At 44.3% G+C, this 24,393-nt stretch overlaps 1 protein-coding gene across 1 annotated transcript in view; it reads right to left on the bottom strand.

Moving 5' to 3' along the window:
• The window catches only part of pi4kab (phosphatidylinositol 4-kinase, catalytic, alpha b), a 161,843-nt gene that overhangs the window by 18,747 nt on the left and 118,703 nt on the right, over positions 1 to 24,393 (bottom strand). The window contains exons 41-44 of the mRNA XM_078227246.1: positions 11,862 to 12,029; positions 10,124 to 10,177; positions 7,168 to 7,288; positions 2,080 to 2,209 (exon numbers count right to left, since the gene is read on the bottom strand). Coding sequence (XP_078083372.1) covers positions 2,080 to 2,209; positions 7,168 to 7,288; positions 10,124 to 10,177; positions 11,862 to 12,029 — 473 coding nt within the window. The remainder of the gene's footprint in view (positions 1 to 2,079; positions 2,210 to 7,167; positions 7,289 to 10,123; positions 10,178 to 11,861; positions 12,030 to 24,393) is intronic.

Raw genomic sequence — 24,393 nt, 5'->3', positions numbered from 1 at the left:
CCTAGAAACGTGAAGCTCTTGACCATTTCCACTTCATTCCCATTGATATAGACAGGGGCTACTCCTCCACTATACTTCCTGAAGTCGATGACCATCTCCTTCGTTTTGTTGACATTGAGGGAGAGATTATTGTCGTCGCATCAGTTCACCAGATTCTCTATCTCTTTCATGTACTCCGTCTTATCACTGTTTGAGATCCAATCCATTACAGTGGTGTCATCAGCAAACTTGAAAATTGAGTTGGAGGGGAATTTGGCCACACAGTCATCGGTATATAAGGACTATATTAGGGGGCTGAGGACACAGCCTTGTGGGGTACCGTTGTTGAGGATGATCGTGGAGGAAGTATTGTTGCCTATCCTTACTGATTGTGGTCTGGGGGTTAGAAAGTCTAGGATCCAGTCGCAGAGGGAGGAGCCGAGCCCCAGGCCATGGAATTTGGAGGTGAGTTTTGCAGAAATAATGGTGTTGAAGTCTGACCTGTAGTTAATAAACAGGAGTCTGACATAAGTGTCCTCGTTATCTGGATGTTCCAGGGTTGAGTGCAGGGCCAGGGAAATGGTGTCTGCTGTGGACCTGTTATGGCAATAGGCAAACTGTAGTGGATCCAGGCAATCTGGGAGGCCGGAATTGATTTGTGCCATGACTAACCTTTCGAAGCACTTCATAATGATGGATGTCAGAGCCAGACGATAGTCATTAAGGCATGCTGCCTGGCTTTTCTTTGGTACAGGGATGACAGTCATCTTCTTGAAACAGATAGGGACCTCAGATTGGTGTAGAGAGTGGTTAAAGATGTCTGCGAATACCCCCGCCAACTGGTCTGCGCAGGATCTGAGTGCTTGTCCAGGAACCCCATCCGGGCCAGTCGTTTTCCATGGGTTGATTTTCGAGAAGACTGATCTAACATCTGCGATGGTGACCTCGGATACTGGTTCAGCCGAAGTTTCCGTGGTGGGAGGTGTGCTCTCGCTGACCTCTTGCTCAAAACGGGCATAGGATGCGTTGAACTCATCAGGAAGGGATGTACTGATGCCGGCGATTCTACATGCCTTCATCTTGTAGCCTGTTATGTCTTGCAGACACGAATGTTGGATTAAAATCAGGGATTGGGTAACAGACCAGGACTGGCGGAGTGTGGAGATCTCAGAGGGTTGCAGAAGTCACAGAGATAGGGAGGCGCAAGTCCATGGAGGGATTGGAAAACAAGGATGGGAATTTTAAAACGGAGGTAGACCAGGAGCCAATGTAGATCAGCAAGCACGGGGGTGATAGGTGAACAGACTTGTGAGTTAGAGCTCAAGTATTTATGAAAATGGAACAGTGAACAGACATGGGGATGAGCTTCAGTGAAGGTCCTGGTCTACACGGCTCACCTACTCACTGAATAAACCTGCTGAGCTATCGGGGTCTTCATGTTCAGCCTGCAGCTTGGGGAAATGCCTTGCTATGGTTTTATATTATTTGTTAGCTCAAGTGCAAGCTTTAAAGAGCTAACTATTAGGCTCATCACAAATATTCAGGTCACCAAAAATTATAACCAACAAAAAAGTAGCAAAACCTAATGGAAAGAATTGTGGATGTAGACTCAGGGAAGTGTACCAAGTTAGTACAGCGTCAATGACAGGTACCTGGCACTCCATTCAGCAACAGTAGCGGCATGGATCATAAGAGCTGAGGTTAGAGGTGTGGAGGACATTGACCTCTCTCTACAGATTGTCCATGAATCGAACAGAGAATCCTTTTTCAAATTGCATTACATAAAATGCAAAGCATGGATTCAGGCCATTCAGCCCATCTGCTCTGTGTTGATCTTTATGCTCCACATGACCTTCCTCTCACTCTACTTCACTGCTAAGAGTTTGCAACTGTTGCTTCTTTGTCCATGTTCTTTGCGCAGTTTTAAGTGCACCCTAAAGCAAGTTCCTTCATCCTGCCTGACTAATGGACACAAAGTGATATGAATAGTTCCACAAAGATGTTTGGAACTGAAGTGTTCTCTGTTTACTGGCATTACAACATTCATGGCATCAATTTCCAGCTCTGAACATGAGGGTTTACGAGAGGATGCCGTCTTACTTGATGATAGCAGAAACATTGGTGATCTTGTTGAAGAAGTCATACTCTCGCTGGTAGAAGTCCTTCGCTGGGCCCGACAGTGAACCAGTGATCTCTTCGATCAGTTGCTCCAGTAATTCACCAATATCAGCTGTCAACAAAACACACAAGAATCATCCAGTTACTTGCAAGTTGAGGGATCTGTCAATTCAACTTTCAAACGGGGCCTGAAGCTAGGTCAGATTTACCAGAGTTAAGAACAAAAAAAGTACAGCACAGGAACAGGCCCTTCGGCCCTCCAAGCCTGCACCGATCATGATGCCTGCCTAAACTGAAACCGTGTGCACTTACGGAGTGCGAATCCTTCCATTCCCATCCTATTCACGTTTTCATCTTGTAGACCTCTATCAGGTCACCCCTCAACCTCCTTCATTCCAGTAAGAACAAACCGAGTTGATCCAACCTCTCTGCATAGTTACTAAGGTAGCAGGCAGGTAAAGCATACTGCACTAACATAAAACCATTCCCATTGTTCCTTTATTCTTCATCTCTCCGCTCCCTTGGATCTGCTGGCATCATAAACTCATTCACACACTTTAAAAAAAGCAGCCAACAATTTTTGCTAAACCACTAACAAACACCATTTTTTAACCTGCCTGGAGGCTGAGAGCGTGGTCTGTGTGGAACACACCCTCTCATTTTCAAATGCTATTAGGAGCAAAGTGTTTTTGTCTTCATTTTATGACCACACCCAGACAGTTTAATAGGCAACAGAAAGTTAGCATGCAGCTCATCATGCACGGAACCTCATATTCTATCGTTCTACTCTCAACAAACTGGTTCAGCCAACAGCCTACACCAGTTGAACTAACTGAATCATAGAATCATAGAAACCCTACAGTGCAGAAGGAGGCCATTCGGCCCATCGAGTCTGCACCGACCACAATCCCACCCAGGCCCTACCCCCACATATTTACCCGCTAATCCCGCTAACCTACGCATCTCAGGACTCTCAGGGGCAATTTTTAACCTGGCCAATCATCCTAACCCGCACATCTTTGGACTGTGGGAGGAAACCGGAGCACCCGGAGGAAACCCACGCAGACACGAGGAGAATGTGCAAACTCCACACAGACAGTGACCCGAGCCGGGAATCGAACCCGGGACCCTGGAGCTGTGAAGCAGCAGTGCTAACCACTGTGCTACCGTGCCGCCACTGAATGGTGGAAACAATCTGTATATTTTCTACAGATTGAAATCATTCACATTACTTTGTGTCCAAAATAGGCATCAAGTCAATGGTCTAATCATAGAATCCCTACAGCGCAGGAGGCGGCCAATCGGCCCATCAAGTCTGCACCGACCACAATCCCACCCAGCCCCTATCTCCGTAGCCCCACGTATTTACCTTGCTACTCCCCCTGACACTAAGGGGCAATTTGCCACGGCCAAGCAACCTAACCAGCACATCTTTGGACCATGGGAGAAAACCAGAGCACCCGGAGGAAACCCACGCAGATGCAGGGAGAACGTGCAGACTCCACACAGACAGTGACCCAAGCCGGGAATCGAACCCGGGTCCCTGGCGCTGTGAGGCAGCAATACTAACCACTGTGCCACCGTGACATCAACTAACATTATGTCCTTGAAGAATGGGTGGCACGGTGGCATAGTGGTTAGCATTGCTGCTTTACAGGGACCTGGGTTCGATTCCCGGCTTGGGTCACTGTCTGGGCGGAATCTGCACGTTCTCCCCGTGCCTGCGAGGGTTCCCTCCGGGTGCTCTGGTTTCCTCCCACAGTTGGAAGAACGTGCTGGTTTAGGTGCATTAGCCGTGCTAAATTCTCCCTCAGTGTACCAAACAGACATTGGAGTGTGACGAGTAGGAGATTTTCACAAAAACTTCATTGGAGTGTTAATGTAAGCCTACTTGTGACACTAATAAATAAACTTTAACAGCTCCTTATATTCACATTAGACAAGAAGCCCATTTTTTTTTAGTGCTTTTACATCATCATTAATCCAATCTTCTTTGGTCAACAGTCAATATTTGAGATATTAAATGAGTGCAAATGCATCACCATTTTCACGCTATTGTGGATTAACAAACTCTTACTGAGCTGACTTAACGTAATAGATCATTCAAAATTTAATTATAAAAGATCAGGATCTGTACCATCAAGATGATAGGGCAGCAGTTCAACTTTTGATTGATGTGGCATCGTATCAATGTTTAGGTATTCGAAGCAACACATCACAGGGCATGAAGTATGCCAGTTGCTGCTTCTCCTCTGGCCTTTACTCCAGGGGCCTGTTTTACTAAGCAGCACTGGGGATTTGAATCCTTCAATGAATAATGACTATAAAAAGGTGTTACAAATATGTTGGGGAACACTTCAGCAGTCACGGGATTCAGCCTCTGACCTTCGGGTAAGCGTTCTCCAAGGCGGCCTTCAAGACACATGACAACGTAGAATCGCTGAGCAGAAACTGATAGTCAAGTTCTGCACACATGAGGACGGCCTCAACCGGGATCTTGGGTTCATGTCACACTATCTGTAACCCCCACAACTTGCCTGGGCTTGCAAAATCTCACTAACTGTCCTAGCTGGAGACAATTCACATCTCTTTAACCTGTGCTTTACCCTCTCTCCACTTGGATTGTCTGCACCTGTAAAGACTTGATTACTTGTTAAGACTCGCATTCCAACCATTACCTTGAAATTGAGTTTGTGTCTATATATGCCCTGTTTGTGAAACAAATCCTGCATTCACCTGATGAAGGAGCAGCGCTCCGAAAGCTCGTGTTACCAAATAAACCTGTTGGACTTTAACCTGGTGTTGTGAGACTTCTTACTGTGCCCATCCCAGTCCAACGCCGGCATCTCCACATCACAAATATGAAATTTATAACATTGTTATGAGTTGGGGCTTTGTCTTTGACTTGGGGTAAAATGGAGGGATAAAAATAATTATAGTAGGGATTCTATAATTCATAGAATTAATAGAATTATAGAATCCTTACAGTGCAGGAGGAGGCCATTCGGCCCATCGAGTCTACACCGAGAACATTCCCACCTTGGCCCTATCCTGGCAACCCCACATATTTACCCCGCTAATCCCTCTAACCGATGCATCCTGGGACACCAAGGGGCAATTTAGCATGGCCAATGCACCTAACACACGCATCTTTCGGACTGCGAGAAGAAACCGAAGCACCCGGAGAAAACCCACACAGACACGGGGAGAACGTGCAAACTCCACAAACAGTAGCCCAAGCTGGAATTGAACCCAGGTCCCCAGCACAGTGAGGCAGCAGTGCTAACCATTGCGCCACCGTTATGGTTATGTGAACCATTCTGAATTTTGCCTGGCAACAAGCTTGGGTAGTTTGGTTGTTAAAGGGGAGTCCTGGTTGTTTTACTGGCAAGAAGGTGCCAGAATTTCACACCTGTAAGCAACGACCTGGCAGGTGTGTTGACAGTGGATAGACCATAAGAGGCATTCAGAATGTCAAGTTTTGCTTATATTTTATATTTTTATACGTTAAACTGTCTATTTAATTCCAAGGTAAAATAACGTTTGGGGGGGGTCCAGAGGTCAGCAAATTAGCATTTCTACCCAGATACAAGGCCCATGCGATTCATGCTGCCATGGAGATGGACTTTGAGAGTGGAAGAGTCCACAGTTGGACCCGGTTGCAAGTTTTCCCGAAATATCACTGAACCTCACAGACAGTCTGCAAAAAAATGTGGGAGCGGAGGGAAGAGAAAGCGAGAGACCAGCGTGCAACTTGTCAGCAGCACAGCCAGCTTTTCTTGCCAGGTAATCCAATACTCCGTGCAGAAAGATGTACAGGTGTGGCCCACACTGTCCCATACTGTCATACTGGCAGGTCAGGGCAGGGCTGGAAAAAGACGGCAGCCAAAAATCCCAAGATCAGGGTGCCCTTTAAAAAGGAGAACCTGTCCCCTCCATAGACATGGAGGATCTTCCATGAGCACAGGGGAAATCTCCACATGCACAAGGCGAATATCACCCTCACCCCCGCCCCCACCCCAGGGAATCACGCCACCCCCGCCCCTCCTCCCAGTGGAGCTCCCAAGAGGGTCCTTACACCCCCCTTGGCACTGTCTCCTGGGACTACAGTGCCAGGGTATTGCCCGGGCACGTCTCCCCATCCCCACCCACAATGTTTAGTTACATTGTTTTTAGTTCATTTGTTTCAGTAAAAGTCTTAAAACTTCAAATCTTGTTGTGTGATCCTTTCAGTCAGTCACTGGAAATTTGAATTTCTTTTTAACAAGTTATCGGTCTTTATGAAGTTTAATACAAAGGTCCCTGCCAGTCTCTCATTAAGTCAAACATAGAACCACAGAATCACTACAGTGCAGAAGGAGGCCATTCGGCCCATCGAGTCTGCACTGACAACAATCCCACCTAGGCCTTATCCCCGTAACCCCACATATTTACCCCACTAATCGCTCTAATTTACACATCCCAGGACACTGAGGGGCAATTTAGCATGGCCAATCCACCAAACCCGCACATCTTTGGACTGTGGGAGGAGACCGGAGTGCCCGGAGGAAACCCACGCAGACACGGGGAGAACGTGCAAACTCCACACAGACAGTGACCCAAGCCGGGAATCGAACCCGGGTCCCTGGAGTTGTGAGGCAGCAGTGCTAACTACCGTGCCACCCCCACCACCATGCCACCCCCTAACTAACTAAACAGATAACTGTTACTGCAATATATGAATTCTTGTCTGTGTTATTGAAATTGCTGGTACAAACTGTGTCCCTCACTTTCATAAACAATTGGCAGCTGTGGCTGTGAAAAGTTTTGCTTAGTCGTTTCTGCTAACATTGTATTTTCAAAGAATGCAGTCAATTTCTAAGCTCATCCCAGAATTCCCAGCTGAGTTTTAAAATGTGGCCAAGTTAGCTTTAAAGCTTAGCATAATTAGTTACATCGGCAGAAATATCTTAAAAATGAAGTCTTTTAACTGAAGCAAACCATATAAAAGATCCCACAGTTGGATAAGGAACGGTGAAATGAGTAGATGGCTTATGTCTTTCATATGGTACTGACAGTCTAAATACTTACGGTCCTTATGATTGCCTTCTTCATCTGTGAATATATTGGTTTTCATATTCCAAATAAATTGGTGACCTAAAAGCTGCGACTTGGCTGCTGCACAAAGGATGTACTCTCTCACATACCCCATCTGGAATATATTGAAAAACAAATGGTAGGTTAATAGAGCTAACAATCAGAGAGAAAATACTAGAGGGGTAAGTGCTATTCATAGTTCTGCAAAGGAGGTTTTGTGGCATCCCTACCAATGGACCAGAAGCTCTGGGTTCGAGTCCAATGCCAGGACTTGTTGGCCACGGAAAAAAAGTGTTCAACGTGGCTCAGCGGGCTGGTAATCAGCTCATAAATCCTTCCACCACTTCCCCCATTGGGTAAAAATCAGTGTGGATGTGGTGAAAAATAGTTCTGCAACTGGCAAATGATGCAAAAAAAAACTTATAGCAGAGAGAATAATTTTAAAAAATATATACATAAAACTGAAGGTCAGTGCTCATTGAAAAAAAAATGGTTTGATGGGCCGGTGATTTATGGCGATATTTTGAATATGTCTGTGATTTGAAAAGTAGCTGCAGCTGGAATTCCCCAATTCAACCTCTCTCCCCCCCTCCTCCCCTCACCCACACCCCCTTCCTGGCAAGGCTCCATGAATTCTACAGTAACCCCCCTGCAGGCCAACTTCCACAGCAAGTACAAACGAGAATGCATCTTCTGTGGTAAGTCTTCCCAGGACTTGGGGGACAGCTCGATTTAATTATTTCTTAGGTGCTGAATAAAAGTACTGAATGTCTGAGGAGAAAAATATAGACGTCGAGGGATTTAGCGTGGCAGCCAGAGTTGTCCCAGTAGCAGAAGCCAGTTAAGAGGAAGCCACCTTGCCCAACTATACACCTAGCCAGGTGAGGCAGCTCAGTGCCCCATTAGAAAAGACATAGCCAAGAAAAATCATACAGTGTCAATACACCAAGATACAGCAAACAATAGTTATAATGAGAGACATGAGATACTAGGATTATTTTAAGTGGAGCAGACAGGACTAAGAGGAGATTGAAAGGAGGTTTTTAAAATTATAAAAGGGTTTTGATAGAGTGAATAAAGTTTAGTTATTAGTGTCACAAGTAAGCTTACATTGACACTGCAATGAAGTTACTGTGAAAGTCCCCTAGTTGCCACATTCTGGTGCCTGTTAGCGTGCACTGACGGAGAATTTAGCATGGTCATTGCACCCTAACCAGTATGCCTTTCGGACTGTGGGAGGAAACCGGAGCAACTGGAGGAAACTCACGCAGACACGGGGAGAACATGCAGACTCCGCACAGACAGTGACCCAAGCCAGGGATCGAACCCGGGTCTCTGGCGCTGTGAGGCAGCAGTGCTAACCACTGCGCCATCATGTACTTGGGAAGTCAAGAGACAAAAGTCACAAATTTAAAACAGTAAGAGATTGAAGAGAGTTGCCGAATCATAGATTATTTTGCGACACGGAGTGGATGAGGCAGCAGAACCATGGAACCCTAGAAAGCAGCCATTGCATCTTTTAAGGGTAAAGCAGGTAAACATTCACGGGTTAGATGCAGATCAAATGAGAGACAGCGGGTCAAAATTGTAATAGATTTCAACTGCTCTAGCAACATGTTAGACCTCCGAATGCACCATAAACCTCAATAACTTTAAGTTGCAGGTAGTCAATAAAAGGTGCATCAAAACCAATCAATGACATTCTGAAATTAAATTTCATCAGGTAACACCAATCTTCTATTTATCAAAACACAAATTTTATTCAATTGCTACTTGTGGGATCTTGCTGAACACAAAATGAATACTATGTTTACGTTCTAAACAATGACTGCAATTCAAAGTAATTTTTTGCAAGTCAAGTAATTTGGGACATTTCTGAGAGGTTGCAGGTTTGTTTCTTTTTGGCGAAGTGTGTGAAAAACAATGTACTAAGGTACTCTTAGGCTGGTATCAAAAGGGGTATAATGCATGCTGTACAACTCGCGTTCATGTGTTTGACAGTTTGAGTACAACACACAGACAAAAAAAGTGGATCTGTGTTGAAAATGTGTAGCCCATCCTAGTAAGAGGGGAATCGCAAAGAGACGGTTGAAATCTGTAGAAGACAATATAATCAATAGTGACATATGGAGATCTTGTATCATGTGAAGGATTCAACACAGCCTGTCCACTGTGACCATGGATTCAATATTTGACAAGGTTCCCTGATATTCCCAGAATATAGACATAATAAAGCAGTGGTGGAAAATCTAGCAGAGGAAACGTAAGAACAGGAGTAGGCCACTCAGTCCACCAAGTCTGCTCCAACATTGAACCCCGTCATGGCTGATCATTTATCTCAAAATCACTTTCTTGTTCTATTTTCATATCCCTTGATGTCATTAGTACCCAGGAATCTATCAATTTCTGTCTTGTACATGCTGAATGGTTAAACTTCCAGTCATCTAGGAGTAGAGAATTCCATGCGTCCATTAGTCTGTGATGTGTTAAACCTGCGAAAAGGCTCTTTTGTCTATGGAGGTTAGTCTTGATTGGGGCAGCTTATGTATATTCATTAAGGGTTATACATTATAGTGGTTGTTTTGTTTCTTGTCTGTGATTGATAAAAGTTCTTGCTAATTTTCTTACTATACACGTTAATTATATTCTTAACTAAGCTTTGTTAGGTAAAAGCTCCCTAGCGGGTCTTTTGAATCATACCTGAAGTGAAACATCTCATGCTTATCCCAGCCAAATTCAAGATGCAAAACTTATGATTCAGGTGGGCTTCAGAAAACATTTTGGAGTTTCCAACCTGAACCATGACACACTCTTTCAAAGGAAAATATCGGGCATTTCCATGAATTTTTGACACCTTTAAGCTCAATAAGGAGCAAACCAGACACCAGTATGAACGAGCAAAATCCTTCCCTCTTTGTCTTTAACCAAATGAAGCGAGTGTATTCCTTACCTTATCGTATCTGAGAGCTTGAACAATTTGTGGAATGTAGAATAAAATCGCATCCTGTTTGGGGAAAATATGTGAGCTGGTGATTAGCAGGACAGCCAAAATACACAAAGATAGGACTTTGTTCAAACTCTCCAAATAAAACTCTCACATCTTCCATAACCCTTTAATTCATTTCTAATTTTGAAAAATTCATTAATGAGATGTGGGTATCATGGAGGGGCCAACATTAATTGCCCATCCCTAATTGCCCTTGACCTGAGTGACTAACTAGGCCATTTCAGAGGGAATTTAATAGTGAATGACATTGCTGTGGATCAAGAGTTTTTAAAATTAATTTAAAAATTTTAATTAAAATTTTAATTTAATTAACATTTGTAATTAATTTATTTATTAGTCACAAGTCAGCTTACATTAACCCTGCAATGAAGTTACTGTGAAAATCCCCTCGTTGCCACACTCCGGTGCCTGTTCGGGTACACTGAGGGAGAATTTAGCACGGCCAATGCACCTAACCAGTATGCCTTTCGCACTGTGGGAGGAAACTGGAGCACCCGGAGGAGAACGTGCAAATTCCACACAGACAGCGACCCAAGCTGGGAATCGGACCTGGGTCCCTGGAGCTGTGAGGCACCAGTGTGAACCACTGTGCCACCGTGCCGCCCCATTTGGGCCAGACCAAGAAAGAATGGCAGATTTCCTTCCCTAAAGGAACATCAGGTGGGTTTTTATGTCAATTGACAATGGTTTCATGGTCATTACTGGATCTTTAATCCCAGATCTTTACTGAATTCGAATTTCACTATCTACTAAGGGGAATTTGAACCCGGGTCCCCAGATCATTACGCTGGGTCTCTGGATTCCTAGCCCAGTGGCAATACCACGATACCACTGTCTCCCCACACCGCACATCATTCCAGCTAAGTAAAAAGAAAAGCAGGATGCTTAAAATACGCAGCAAGATCAGTCAACATCTGTATCAAGAAAAGGTTCAGGAATACTATATAATTGTTAGACTACCAGCTGGTTCAGGAGAATCGCAGTCTCCTCATAGACAGTCACCGTTTCAATTTTCTACTCATAGTTTAGACCACAAACGAATGTAGAAATAGATAGTCATAGGATGGGGCAGCTTTATTATTATATTAAGAGAATAGGTCTGAAACAAACATTTTAGCTGCGATATATATCTATATAAGTAAAATAAACTGGTATTTAAAATGCACCCATCATACTTAAATATCACACTTGCTGATTGACTCATTCATAAAAAAGCAACACATTTCTGTTGCTAGAATGGTGCCAATTGCCTAAAATATTACCAGCTTACCTCCCACGGGAAGGTGCAAGCTGAGCAGAGAACACACACTGTTTTCCAACAATTAGAGTGTTATCAATAAAGTGTGACACAGAAACTATGGCAGGAAAAAGTATTACAAGGCACAAGTGTGACACTTCCTGGGAGTACGTGCAACATGCAAGGCTTTCAATACATGATATAAAAACAAATCACTGCGGATGCTGGAATCTGAAACCAAGAGAGAAAACGCTGGAACATCTCAGCAAATCCAGCAGCATCTGTAAGGAGAGAAAAGAGCTGACGTTTCGAGTCCAGATGACCCTTTGTTTTCTCTTTTGCTTTCAATACATTAATTTTTCAACTTAATACTACATCGGCAAAGCAATTAACTTATGAAGTATTCCACCCCCCCCCCCCCCCCCCCATCATATTGCTCCTTACCGGTGGAAACGAACGCAGCACTTTGACAGCGTACTGGGCAGTCAGTGGATGTGGCGGATATAAACTTGAAAAGTAAGAGAGGGCAGTTGGTGGATCGGTAGGTGCCCAACACAGAATATGGCTCAGCTCCGGGGCATCTGCATCAATTGTGTGCCACGTGACCAGATGCTACGAATAAAAAGCAGAGAAAATAGTTTAACGTACAAACAGGAAACCAAGGGCGGGATTTTCCGACCCTTCCCGACGGTGGGATCTTCCAGGCCCGCCACCCCCCCCCCTCCCGGCAGAAGATTCCCCCGGCGGCAGGGTGGGCAAGTTGTGCAAAAACAACGTAGGCTTTGGCGGGACTGGAAGATCCCGCCAGCAGCCAATGACTAGCCCCCTCCACATGACCCGGGGGGGAATCCTGATCCATATCATAGAATCCCCTACAGTGCAGAAGGAGGCCATTCAACCCATCAGGTTTGCACTGACTCTCCGACAGAGCATCTGAGAGCATCTTTACTAGATACCAATAATCATACAAAAAGATCAGTTAACCACCAGGATAAGTCACAGGTCTAAAGCTTTTGTTATTTATATACATTCTTCTGTCAAAACAGTTTAAAAGTAGGATTCACTGATGCAGCACTGAAATATTACCTACAGATCTCCACTCATCTTCCATATTATTTTGATCCTTGCGCTGGTTTTCACACCCATCCATGGCCTCACCGCATTTTATTTCTGCCTTTTTTTTAAAAAAGAGATGTATGGCCCCATATGCACACTTTGCTGTTCCAACACTACTTACCATCTTGTTTCTCACTTCTCCCACTCAACCCTTGCCCTCACAATTTCCTCCATCTGACCACACCTTCTTGCCTGTCAAAAACCTAATGACCTCTCTTTGACCGGGTTTCCCCTCCATTCTGGCAACTTCATGTTTTTCTGTGTTTGCCTCCTTTGATATCGTTGTACGTGACGAGCTCAATAGAAATGCAATATCTCATTAGACTTCGATTCTGACTTGGGTAACTGTCTGCAGAGTCTGCACGTTCTCCCCTTGCCTGCGTGGGTTTCCTACGGGTGCTCTGGTTTCCTCCCACAGTCCGAAAGATGGTTAGGTGCATTGGCCTTGTTAAATTCTTCCTCAATGTACCCGAAAAGGCGCCAGAGTGTAGCGACTAGGGGATGTTCACAGTAACTTCATTGCAGTGTGAATGTAAGCCTACTTGTGACACTAATAAATAAACTTAACTAGAACATAGAACATAGAACATAGAACATTACAGCGCAGAACAGGCCCTTCGGCCCACGATGTTGCACCGACCAGTTAAAAAAAAAAACTGTGACCCTCCAACCTAAACCAATTTCTTTTCGTCCATGAACCTATCTACGGATCTCTTAAACGCCCCCAAACTAGGCGCATTTACAACTGATGCTGGCAGGGCATTCCAATCCCTCACCACCCTCTGGGTAAAGAACCTACCCCTGACATCGGTTCTATAACTACCCCCCCTCAATTTAAAGCCATGCCCCCTCGTGCTGGATTTCTCCATCAGAGGAAAAAGGCTATCACTATCCACCCTATCTAAACCTCTAATCATCTTATATGTTTCAATAAGATCCCCTCTTAGCCGCCGCCTTTCCAGCGAAAACAATCCCAAATCCCTCAGCCTCTCCTCATAGGATCTCCCCTCCATACCAGGCAACATCCTGGTAAACCTCCTCTGCACCCTCTCCAAAGCCTCCACATCCTTCCTGTAATGTGGGGACCAGAACTGCACACAGTACTCCAAGTGCGGCCGCACCAGAGTTGTGTACAGTTGCAACATAACGCTACGACTCCTAAATTCAATCCCCCTACCAATAAACGCCAAGACACCATATGCCTTCTTAACAACCTTATCTACTTGATTCCCAACTTTCAGGGATCTATGCACACATACACCTAGATCCCTCTGCTCCTCCACACTATTCAAAGTCCTCCCGTTAGCCCTATACTCAACACATCTGTTATTCCTACCAAAGTGAATTACCTCACACTTCTCCGCATTAAACTCCATCCGCCACCTCTCGGCCCAACTTTGCAACCTGTCTAAGTCTTCCTGCAAACTACGACACCCTTCCTCACTGTCTACCACACCACCGACTTTGGTGTCATCAGCAAATTTGCTAATCCACCCAACTATACCCTCATCCAGATCATTAATAAATATTACAAACAGCAGTGGCCCCAAAACAGATCCCTGAGGTACACCACTTGTAACCGCACTCCATGATGAATATTTACTATCAACCACCACCCTCTGTTTCCTATCCGCTAGCCAATTCCTGATCCAATTTCCTAGATCACCCCCAATCCCATACATCTGCATTTTCTGCAGAAGCCTACTGGAGAGTGGGAAACAGGGGCTACTCCTGCCACAACATATTAAGTATGTCATGTAACCTCCAGTCCTCCATTTTACACACCAGGCCATAATTTTGCCAAATCTAACGGCATCTACTGTTAGTTAGACTTGCCCTAGGTTTTTTAATTCTGGCACGGTTAAGTTGCTGTAGGCATGAGCTGATAATGTCACAGCGAGGGGAAACATGGGACAGGAAAGCAATAGGGCAAGTGACTGTGCGCCTCCTTTAATCAGTCAGGGTGAAAGATTGTGAGATTAACATTGAAAAGACTAAAAAAAAATTAGAAAATACGAATGAGTGAATTCAATATCAAATCAGATGCAGCAAGAGAAATAAAGTGAGTGAAAGCGAATGGACTGACAGAGAAAACCACACAGCGAAGTAGAAAAAATAAACTTTAAAATTCTACATTTATAAAATTTGCCAATGATTAAAGTCTGTAGAAATGAAACTCCCTATTTGTATTATATTTAATTTTTAGTAGCAGGAAGGTGGCTGGCAGTAATCATAGCATCCCTACAGTACAGGAGGAGGCCATTCAGCCCATCGAGTCTGCACCGACCACAATCCCACCCAACCTCTATCCCTGTATCCCCATGTATTTGCCCTGCTAGTCCCCCTAGCATGGCCAATCAAACTGACCCGCACATCTTGGACTGTGGGAGGAAACCGAAGCACCCAGAAGAAACCCACACAGACACGGGGAGAATGTGCAAACTCCACAGAGACAGTGACCCAAGCCGGGAATCGAACCCGGGTCCCTGGCGCTGTGAAGCAGCAGTACTAACCACTGTGCCACCGTGCTGCTTAATGAATCAACTTTTTTTGCCTCTGGATGCTCCGGTTCCTCCCACAGTCTAAAGATGTGCGGGTCAGGTTGATTGGCCATGTTAAATTGCCCCTTAGTGTCGGGGGGATTAGCAGGGTAAATACATGGGGTTAGGCGAAAGGGTGGGATTGTCGTCGGAGCAGGCTCGATGGACTGAATGGCCTCCTTCTGCACTGTAAGGATTCTATGATTCTAATTAGGCCAATGCCAGCAAAGAGGTATTTTGAAAGTTCTTTCACCCAATGGTTGAAAGTTTTAAGTTTTACCATAAAAATGTACAGTTCAATAACAGGTCAACTGGATCTTTGTAAATATGCCAGCTGTCTGCCAGAGCAATCCAAAACTAATCCCCTTGACCTGTTCTCTCTCCATACCCTGTATCTTCATATGCTTCCAATGCTTCAAATGTCTGTCCAATTTTGCCAAAGGGTAGAATAGCCTCTATATTACTCACTCGCTGAGGAAAAACATTCCATGCAACGTTAAAAAAAAAAAATTCTCCTAAAGCCTCTCCTTCCTCACTTCCTTCAATAACAATTTACAACTGGCTTATTAATATAGAGGTCAGGTTTGAAAGGCCACTGTTTAAGTTTAAAGTTTATTCATTCATGTCACAAGTAGGCTTACATTAACACTGCAATGAAGTTACTATGAAAATCCCCTAGTTGCCACATGCTGACACCTGTTCGGGTAACACTGAGGGAGAATTTAGCAACCAGCATGTCTTTCGGATTGTGGGAGGAAACCGGAGCACCCGGGGGAAACCCACGCTGACCCAGAGAGAACATGCAGACTCCACAGTGTCTGGCAATCGAACCTGGGTCGCTGGCATTGTGAGGCAGCAGTGCGAACCATTGTGTTACTGCTACTGACAAAGGGTCATGATGTGGAGATGCCGGCGTTGGACTGGGGTAAACACAGTAAGAAGTTTAACAACACCAGGTTAAAGTCCAACAGGTTTATTTGGTAGCAAAAGCCACACAAGCTTTTTTTGGGGTTTTTTTTGAAAAAGAAAGCTTGTGTGGCTTTTGCGACCAAATAAACCTGTTGGACTTTAACCTGGTGTTGTTAAACTTCTTACTGTGTTTACCAAAGGGTCATCCAGACTCGAAATGTTAGCTCCTATTCTCTCCCCACAGATGCTGTCAGACCTGCCGAGATTTTCCAGCATCTTCTGTTTTTGTTTCAGATTCCAGCATCTGCAGTAATTTGCTTTTCTTTAAACTGATAGACCACTTAATGTTCTTCTAACCGTCACTCTCTGGCCTGACAAAATAGCCTTTCCCCTATTCATCAAACCCTTTCATAACTAAAAAGAAAGCTGCTAATAAATCTCCTTTTCACTTTCTCTGCTTACCCAGAACCAACATTTGATGTATTTATGTTCATTTAGGTGACAGCTTTGAAGGTGAAGGATAACAAGACGCTACCCCCCCCCCACCCCCTCAACCCCCCAGCAATGGATAATCTTTCTTTATTACATTGCTTTCACACATGCCGACACAAGGGTGGGTTCATCATCCCTGTGGCATCTCTATCTTATTTTGACAGCCAATCTTTCTAATTGCGCGGATGCTTGTTGGAGATTACTCATGCTAGGAGTTGCACTTTTTTGCCAAAGGCAAAGGTGTCCAAGCTTTTACATCTTCGGTGTGTTGATGGGATGCATGTCGCTTTACATAGGATTATACATGGCATACAGTACAGCAATGGGCCATTCGGCCCAACCTGTCTGTGCTGGTGTTTAGGCTCTACTCGGGTCTCCTCCTGTCCATCCTCATCTAAATAGATGAGCATAAGCCTCTATTCCCTTCTCTCTCCTTAAACACATCTACACCATTCACTTTAGCCAGTCCCTGTGTCAGCTAGTTCTACATTTGCACCATTCTTTGAGAGAATAAGTTTCTTCCAAATCCCTATTTGATTTCTGAATCACTGCCTTGTGTTGATGGGCTGCAGATATATTCAAGTGGAAACTCTCTCTGTATCTGCTTTACCAAAACCTTTCCAGCGCTCTATTAGGCCTCCATTTTCCTCCCCGCGATAAAAGAGACTCAAGCCTGTTCATCGTTTCCTGATAATGGACATCTTTATAGTTCCGGTATCATCCTTCTAAACATTCTTTGCAACCTCTCCAGCAATTCTGTATCCTTTTTAAAGGCCAGGACTATCCGCGCCCAATTGGGGTGGGCATATTCGGTGGTACAACAGGAAATTATCGTGAAATGGCCCTAGACGTGTTTCTGGGCATCGTAAATGCGGGGTGCGATCATCCCTTCCCCCCCATCAATGGCGGGCCACGTGTCTCACTGTCGAATGTAGGAAATGTAATTATAATAAATTTGCATTTCACTATAGTGGCCATACACTGGAATCATTCCCTGCACGTCACACTTAAATCTTATATCAGTGTGGTTTCAGAACAGCGCAATTTACACCTGGTTTTAAAAGATGTGCAACTGGCGAACATGACCTCCAAGAGGAACGTGGAGGTGAATACACCCAACTTAGTGCAGTGCTCGCAAGGGTCCCAATTCAAGGAAGCAGCTACATCAGTTCGCAGGGGAGGGGAGGGGAGGGAAGGGGGGCTTGTGGTGCCAAGCAGGTGCCTTGTGATGCTGTGGCACGGGCAACAATGCAGGGGAGAAGGAAGAGAACCTCACATTAGGGCACGGGCAGGGAAAAGGGAACCCGGCCTTGGACATGGGCAACAGCACATGGAAAACCTGTCAAAGTTGAGCATTCTTTTGCAGTTGTGATAGTTTCACTTGAGCTCAATTAACATGTTTGGAGTCAGGTTAATCAAGCAATTATGTCCACTCAAACAGCATTCACTTGATTTGATTTATTATTGTCATATATATTAGCATAGAGTGAAAAGTATTGTTTCTTGCGTGCTATACAAAGCATACTGTTCATAGAGAAAGAAACGAGAGAGTGCAGAATGTAGTGTTACAGTCATAGCTAGGGTGTAGAGAAAGATCAACTTAATGCAAGGTAGGTCCATTCAAAAGTCTGATGACAGCAGGGAAGAAGCTATTCTTAAGTCGGTTGGTACGTGACCTCAAACTTTTGTATCTTTTTCCCAACAGAAGAAGGTGGAAGAGAGAATGTTCGGAGTGCATGGGGTCCTTAATTATGCTGGCTGCCTTGCTGAGGCAGTGGAAAGTGTAGACAGAGTCAATGGATGGGAGGCTGGTTTTGAGAGCGCCAATGATTGCTGTTCTACATTCGCCTGCAGAAATCCAAATCCAATGATTGCCATGGTTTGACAGAACCACTGGGCAACTGAGCAGGTTTGAAGCTCCCCTTAGAAGGATGGCCAAGGAGCAGGGACCGGAGGTGGTGCCCTTCTAATCCCTTACTTTATGTTAAAGTACACATTGACAAGTGCCCCTGATGGTCCAAGCAAAGTTCAAGGCCTTGGAGTGCAGGTTAGGACAATGTCTGCACCTGAGATGAGAGGTCAGGATGCAGTCCAGTGGTTATTGCTTCTGCTGCTCGATCATGTGCTGTGGGGCAGTACTTGGGGGCTGCCACCATTACCCCTACTGGATTGTTGTTCTTGCTTGCTGGTCTTTGGCCAGAGCGGGGGATAGAGGACATCACGACAGGCCTCCACGACGCTTAGTAGGTTCTCAAGGGAGACGACACTGAATTTCGGGCAGCATGCTTCCAGCTTTGGCAGTTCCCAGCAGCTTCCTTTTCTTTGAAGAGTTCTGTGTCGGGGCGGCCTTCGAAGATAGCGCCCGGATTACTGAAGCTCTGAGACTGAGCTGTGATCCAATGTAAAATCCGTGTCTGTTCATAAGTGCTGCACAATACAGCGAAGAAACTCACCATTAGCATCGGCGGGTCAAATGCCGCATGCCCTTTCCAAAGTCAGCAATGTCTGATTTCTGGGATGATTCCGCCCAAAATACACAAACAAAATTGCACACTTTGCTCGAAGGTTTGGCATAACCTCCTACAACACTTCAATTCCCTCCCTCTAGAAATAAGACCTAGTGTTTGGCTTGTATTTTTATGGCCTTACTAACCTGTGACACAACCTTAAGAGAATACTGTGTTTGTACTCCAAGATCACTTTGTTCAACCACCCACCCCCACCGAGCCCGCCCTCTCCCCTATCACCGCCACCCTCCATCATTTCCCCTGGGTGAGCCACGCAAAGCGTCATAGACATCGGCAGGGCCGGAAGGTCCCGCTGGCGGCCAATGGTGTGCCGCCTCCAGAAAATATGCCATAGGGGGGTCTAGAAAATTCCGGCCATTATCTACTCCCTCTGTTGCCTCCTCAAAAAATTCAATAACGTTGTTCAAGCAAGGTTTTCCTGTTTGAAATCCATGTTGATTATTCATTCTTATATCTCTCATTTCCAGACCTTCTTCTATCCTCTCCTTTAGGACAGATTCCATTATTTTTGCTACCACCGATATTAAGCTTATCTACAATTTCCTGTAAATGTCCTCGTCCCCTCGTTGAATATAGAATCACTGACACTGCACCTTTTTTGAATTAAGTATTAAATATGTCCCTGCTATTTCTTTCCTGGATTCCTTTAAAATGCTTGGATGCAATCCATCCAGACGAGAGGCTCTATCGTCTTTGAGTTTATTTACAGCTTATTCAATGCATCCCTTTTTCACTTTAAATGCACTTCTCTCATTACTCTTCTGATCATCAAATATCATGTCCACCTGAATCTGACAGCAGCTTTGGAGAGATAGAAGAGCCAATGTTTCAAATCTAGATGACCCTTCGTCAGCTGATGAAGGGTCATCCAGACTCGAAACGCTGGCTCTATTCTCTCACCGCAGATGCTGTCAGACCTGCTGAGATTTTCCAGCATTTTCAGTGTTTCGAATTCCAGCATCAGCAGTATTTTGCTTTTAGCTTGGACTGCACGGTGGCACAGTGGTTAGCACTGCTGCCTCACAGCATCAGGGACCTGGGTTCAATTCCCAGCTTGGGTCACTGTCTGTGCGGAGTCTGCTTATTCTCCCTGTGTCTGCGTGGGTTTCCTCTGGGTGCTCCGGTTTCTTCCCACAGTCCGAAAGACGTGCTAATTAGATGCATTGGCCATGCTAAATTCTCCCTCAGAGTACCCAAACAGGCACCAGACTGTGGCAACTAGGGGATTTGCAACTTCATTGCAATGCCTACTTGTGACAATAATAAATAGACTTTACTTTATCATGTCCACTTGTTCTAACCCTTGGTAAATACTGAAGTGAAATCATTATTTAATCTCTATTCTTACCTGTCGTAATACCCTGCCCATCCCAGAGCTTGGAGGGAACCATTTATAAAGACCGTATTTCAGATCCCATTAATTTACTTGCATCGCGGATACTAGTAGATGTTGGTGTTCTGATTTGCATTGATCTAGAGCTTTTCAGGGCCTCAGGAGGCCTCGAAGTGCTTTAGAAGCAATGAAGTACATACTGTTTTTGAAGTGCGGTCACTGTTGTATTGTAGGGAAATGCAGCAGCCAATTTGCAAACAATCTCTCACCATTAGCAATGTAATTATGCCAACTGACTTGTTTTAGTGGTGTTGTTGGAGAATAAATACTGGTCAAGACACAGGGGAAAACTAACTTTTAAGATACACAAAAGGTTTGCTAACAGAGACGCTGGTTAAATTCTTATTTACCTCATTCCTGCTGCGAATTCCGACCTGTGCAATCAGATTAATGTGGCCTGAATGGAAGAGAAGTTCAGCTATTGCACCACAGGGATGCTGACATCCCATGGGCTAAAAACATCGACAAGATTCCTTGCAGACGAACTCCTTTATTAACAGCAGAAACAGTAGTAAATGACTTGGGAAATTCTAATGATGGTGTTCAATAATCTGGCATTATTGTGAATGACAGGACAGTGGTAATGAACAAGTCATTACAAAATATTTTCCATGGTTTATCCAGAATCATTAACTCACTGCATGACGGAGCCCAAAAGGAGGCCACTCAGCCCATCACACCTGTGCCAGCTCAATGGTAGAGTTAGAATCATAGAAACCCTACAGTACAGAAAGAGGCCATTCGGCCCATCGAGTCTGCACCGACCACAATCCCACCCAGGCCCTACCCCCATATCCCTACATACTTACCCACTAATCCCTCTAACCTACGCATCTCAGGACACTGAGGGCAATTTTTAGCATGGCCAATCAACCTAACCCACACATCTTTGGACTGTGGGAGGAAACCGGAGCACCCGGAGGAAACCCACGCAGACACGAGGAGAATGTGCAAACTCCACACAGACAGTGACCCAAGCCGGGAATCGAACCCAGGTCCCTGGAGCTGCGAAGCAGCAGTGCTAACCACTGGGCTACCGTGCCGCCCAATTATCCAATTATTCACACTCTCCTGCACTTTCTCCACAGCTCTGTGAATTGTTTTACCTTCAAGTGTTTAGCCAATTGTCTTTCTGAAACCCTCTTAGGCAGCGCATTCCAGATCACAACAACTTGCTGTCTAAAAAAATGGGTTCCTCATGCCACCTTCTGTCACTGGAAACAGTTTTTTTCTTTAAATTTTGCTTTGTTAAAACTTTCCATGATTTTGAATACCAAGATTAGACACTTGACTGGGCCAAGATGGCGCCGGTGTGAGGCGACTTCTTGCAAGCTGTGCCCAGCATACCCTCTAATTCTATCTTTTACTCACGTTCTATGCTTTTAAAACTTTATTCTAACTCTTTTAAGCTCTGTAACAATGCTTTAATTTAATCTCTTACAGATTTGGTGATCCTTAGGACATCCTAGCTATGACTGTGACACTACATCTGCACCCTCTCCTTTCCTCCTCCATGTACAGTATGCTTTGTCTGTATAACGCGCAAGGACCAATACTTTTCACTGTATACTAATATATTAAGAAGTCTCACAACACCAAGTTAAAGCCCAACAGATTTATTTGGTAGCACGAGCTTTCGGAGCACTGCCCCTTCATCAGGTGAGACGTATTATGAAAAAGATTAAACGTTTCCCTGACTAATACATGTGACAATAATAAATCAAATCAAATCAAATCACCTCTTATCAAATCTCCTCTTAACCTTCTCCGCTCTAAGGAGAACAAGTCTAGCTTCTCCATTCTCTCTATTTTAATTGAAGTTCCTCATCGCTGGAACCATTCTCATAAATTTCTTTTGCACCTTCTTTAAGGTCTTGACATCTTTCATAAACTATGGTCCTCAAAATCTAACACAATACTCCAGCTGAGGTCTAACCATTTATTTTCAATAACACCATGGCTATAATTTCTATGCTTTCAATTCCTTTAATGCCCTCCTCAACCTGTCCTGATATCTCCTAAGATTTGTGTACATATACCAAGGTCTGTGCTCCGCACCCACTCTGAATAAAGAGACATATTATGAAAAAGGTTAAACATTTGCCTGACAAGCCTATTATTCACAATAAACCGAGATGCAAAGTGAAGTACATAAAGCAGAACATTAGCAAGACCGAAAATAATAAAAGAAGCAAAAAGAAAGTAGCAATTAGATGGTACCAAATTGAATGGCAAAAGTGTGAAGGTTGTAGGAAGGAAAGGAAATGGAAAGAATGAAGGTTGGAGTTCGGAGATCCTAAGAAAATAAGGGTGGGTGCAATTAACTTCCTCTCAAAACTCTTAAGAAAAGGAATGGTATGGAAGCCTGAAATGCTGGCTGTAAATCTGTACAATCCGAGCAGCTGAGAAGCAGCAGTAGACCCCATCAATGAGGTGATTTATGGCAATAAGCAAGCTTGCTTGATTGACAAGGTCTGCACTGATACAAAGATTTATCAAAAAGGCAGTGATTTGTTGGAAATGGCTAACCGGTGATCAAACATATAAAGATTGGACTAGATCTAGGAAATGAGCTGATCGAGGTATTGTTTAGGTCTCTTCATCTGGATAGAACAGAATAGAATGGAATCCCTACACTCCAGAGAGAGGCCATTCGGCCCATCGGGTTTGCACCGACTTCCTGAAAGAGCATCCCACCCAGGCCCTTCCCTTTACCCTATCCTCATAAACTCCGCACATTCTACCATGACTAATCCACCTAACGTACACACCTTTGGATATTAAGGGGCAATTTAGCATGGCCAGTCTACCTATTCTGCATATCTTTTGACTGTGGGAGGAAGCCGGAGCACCTGGAGGAAACCCACGCAGCCACGGGGAGAACGTGCAAACTCCACTTAGACAGTCACCCAAGGCTGGAATTGAACCGGGGTCCCTGGCGCTGTGGGGTAGCAGTGCTAACCACTGTGACAACGTGCAGACAGATTCGTTGAATTCTTCAACATATCAGGTAGGTGAGAAAATAGAGTTATGTAGAATTGAAAATGTTCCAGTTGGTCTTTCTGTCTTTGGCTGAGGAGAGGGGTTCAAAAAAGGCTCAGCCAGCCTAGCAAGTGTCTTTCTTCAGAAAATGTGCACATGTACATCGACAAGATCTGTAAGCCCACCAAAACACATTTACATTCATACATGAAGAATGACCACTTGGGTTAGGTACAAAAGGATTGCTAACATCTGAGGGAATAACCAAAAAAAGCCCTTCATCAAAAAAAACCACTGTTGCCTTCATCATCATGCCAATACCTTAAAAAGTTTCCAGAACCAAATAAATATCAAAAATGAACTGAATACAAGTCCTAACAGATTGTTTAATGTTTTCTTTCTGGACTATTTGTTAGATATGTAAAAATCATGAATGTGTTGCAAAGCAAAAATTATACGCAAGGGAAAATATGTGAACAACTTTGCCAACAGTTGTTTAGCTCAAGGCACTTTACAACAGCCCATAACTTGCCAGACATATTATCCCTAATTTACTGTCATTTTTCCCATTATAAATAAAATGTGTATTTTTAATTAACACCTATCAGAATGCTAGAGTTCTTCTCATTGAATTCCAAGCCAGTCAGCAAAAAAAGGAACAAGTTTCCTTTTAACTTTCCAAATGCCAAATCAGGATTGCAGATCTTATTAATTACCTTACCCTCTGATGTCCAGAATTTCATTGAACCCCTACAGTGCAGCAGGTGGCTGTTTCCATCAAGCCTGCAGTGACAACAATCTCACCCAGGCCCTATCCCCGTAACCCCACATATTTACCCTGCTGATCCCCCTGGCAATAAAGTTTAAATTTAAAGTTTTAGTTTTATTTATCAGTCAAAAGTAAGGCTTACATTAACACTGCAATGAAGTTACTGTGAAATTCCCTGTGAAAGATCAATTTAGCACGGCCAATCAACCTAACCCGCACATCTTTGGACTGAAATGAAAGTGTTTAA

Source organism: Mustelus asterias, chromosome 13 (genome assembly GCF_964213995.1).
Source record: "Mustelus asterias chromosome 13, sMusAst1.hap1.1, whole genome shotgun sequence".
NCBI lineage: Eukaryota > Metazoa > Chordata > Chondrichthyes > Carcharhiniformes > Triakidae > Mustelus > Mustelus asterias.
This window is presented reverse-complemented; position numbering and strand designations above follow the sequence as displayed.